At 64.1% G+C, this 1,871-nt stretch overlaps 1 protein-coding gene across 1 annotated transcript; it reads right to left on the bottom strand.

Moving 5' to 3' along the window:
• Positions 1-3: 3 nt before the first annotated feature.
• Positions 4-1,450, bottom strand: LOC103773235 (transmembrane protein 17B-like; the record flags this gene model as incomplete). The annotated part of the gene is made up of 4 exons (XM_008940598.1): positions 1,327-1,450; positions 975-1,078; positions 411-524; positions 4-42 (listed from the first exon to the last, which is right to left on the bottom strand). Coding segments are annotated over exons 1-4 (381 nt in total), but the record flags the coding sequence as incomplete, so codon positions are not given.
• Between the last annotated feature and the right edge of the window lie 421 nt (positions 1,451-1,871).

The following is a 1,871-nucleotide window of genomic DNA, read 5'->3' as shown; positions in this document are numbered from 1 at the left end:
GATCAGGAGGGAGAGCAGGAGGAACCCGGCCAGCTCGGGCACCTGCAGGAGCAGAGCCTGCTGAGATGGGGCACGGAGGCCATTGGTGCGTTGGCCACCGCTGGCCTCAGCACCCGGTATGAGGGTGGCCCCACCACGTGGAGCTGTTTCTGGAGGTGGTCGGGGGCTGTGGAACCCCACGCTGGAGCGTTGCACCCCCAGCACAGGGAGGGGTGCAGCAGCAGAGCGAGTGGGGCGGGTCCCTTTCATCCTCCTGGTCCTGCCTGCAGCCGTGGTTCCCTCCTGGCACAGCTCCGGGGGGACAGGTGGCGATGGGCACCCAGGGACATCTGGCACAGCCACAGCTCCCTGGCAAGGCTGACCCTCGCTGAGCCCAGAGGACTTGTGGCCAGGGCAGAGGTCGTGCTTACCTTCTCCTGCAGGTTCCCCACGTAGCCCAGGTAGAGCCGTGAGCCCTCAGCCAGGGAGAGGATGAGGAAGGCAGTGACCAGCAGGAACTGGTAGTACCAAGGCAGCAGGTGGTACTGTAATGGGGACACAACCTCATCCCCTGTGGCACATCCCCTGTCACCCCTCCTCTGCACCCTGTGCCCCATGCCCAGCTCCCAGTGCCTCGTGTCCAATGTCCAGTTCCCCCTGCTTTGCTCCCCATGTTCTGTGTCCCCCTGTCTCTTTGCTCCCCATGTTCTGCCAGCCCCCACCCATGCTGGTGCCCAGCCCTGCCCACTTTGCCCTCCCAGCTTAACCTTCTCTGGCTGACAAGTTGGGTGATTGTTCTCACAGTTTCCATTTCTAGGAGCTGGGTTTGGGCCATCTTGTCTTGTGGGGGATGGGGCATTTACTCTGGTATGGGGACCCATTGATTTTGAAGAGGCTCCTCTCTGCCCTGCCCCGTGTGCCCCTGAATGCCCGGGGATGGTGGGCAGGAGCAGGCTCACCCCACCACCACCACCACAAGCCCCTTGGGGTGGTACCTTCAGCTGCAGCATCATCCCCTCAGCCAGACACCAGACTGGGAAGTAGTAGACGTTGAAGTAGAGCATCATCTGGAGGGGCAGGCTGGCCAGGACCTCGTGGGCTGGGCAGAGTGAGCAGGGGTGGGCACAGGTGCCCAGGGGTGCCCGGCACCCCTGGGGTCTGGCTGCCCAGTGGGAGCCCCAGCCTGGCAGCTGCCAGAGGGGACAGAGGTGGCCCTGGCCACACCGGGGGTGGCTGGGGAGCGAGGACAGCCGTTGGCAGCAATCCCACCGATTTCTGCTGCCCCTCCCGGGGGGCAGGGCGGGGACCCTTCGGGGCAGCCCCCACCCCCGGCCCCGCTGCCCGTACCTGGGTGGTAGATGTGGGCGGCGCCACTGTCCCGCGTCTTGTTGCTGATGAAGAGGGAGTTGCTGAAGGCCACCAGGCCCCGGCGCAGGGTGGGGGGCAGGGGGGTTTTTTTTTGCGTAGCCATGGCTGGCAGCCGAGCCCTGCTCGCCCCGGCCCCGCTCCCCCGGGATTAGCCGGGAAGTGATTAGTGGTGCGACGGGTTGGGCTAATGCGTGGGGCCAGCCGGCCATTGGCTCTGCGGGGACAGGGGAAGATCCAGACCCTGGATTCCTCCAGAGCCCTGGGGGTGTTCATAAGCTGTAGCCGTGGCACTTTGGGCCATGGTTTAGTGCTCATGGTAGTGTTGGTTTGATGGTCAGACTCGATCTTAGAGGGCTTTTCCAACCTGAGTAATTCTGTGACTCTAAGATCCACCCCGGGACACTGAGCCCTGGCACAAGCCACAAGGAAACAGCATCTCCCCTCCGCAGCATCTGGTACCTGGCACGGTGGCAGGCACAAGGTGGCACCCCCAATGTGTGCACCACGTCTGCTCCACTGCCCCT

This window comes from Merops nubicus, unplaced genomic scaffold (genome assembly GCF_000691845.1).
Source record: "Merops nubicus isolate BGI_N331 unplaced genomic scaffold, ASM69184v1 scaffold31725, whole genome shotgun sequence".
NCBI lineage: Eukaryota > Metazoa > Chordata > Aves > Coraciiformes > Meropidae > Merops > Merops nubicus.
This window is presented reverse-complemented; position numbering and strand designations above follow the sequence as displayed.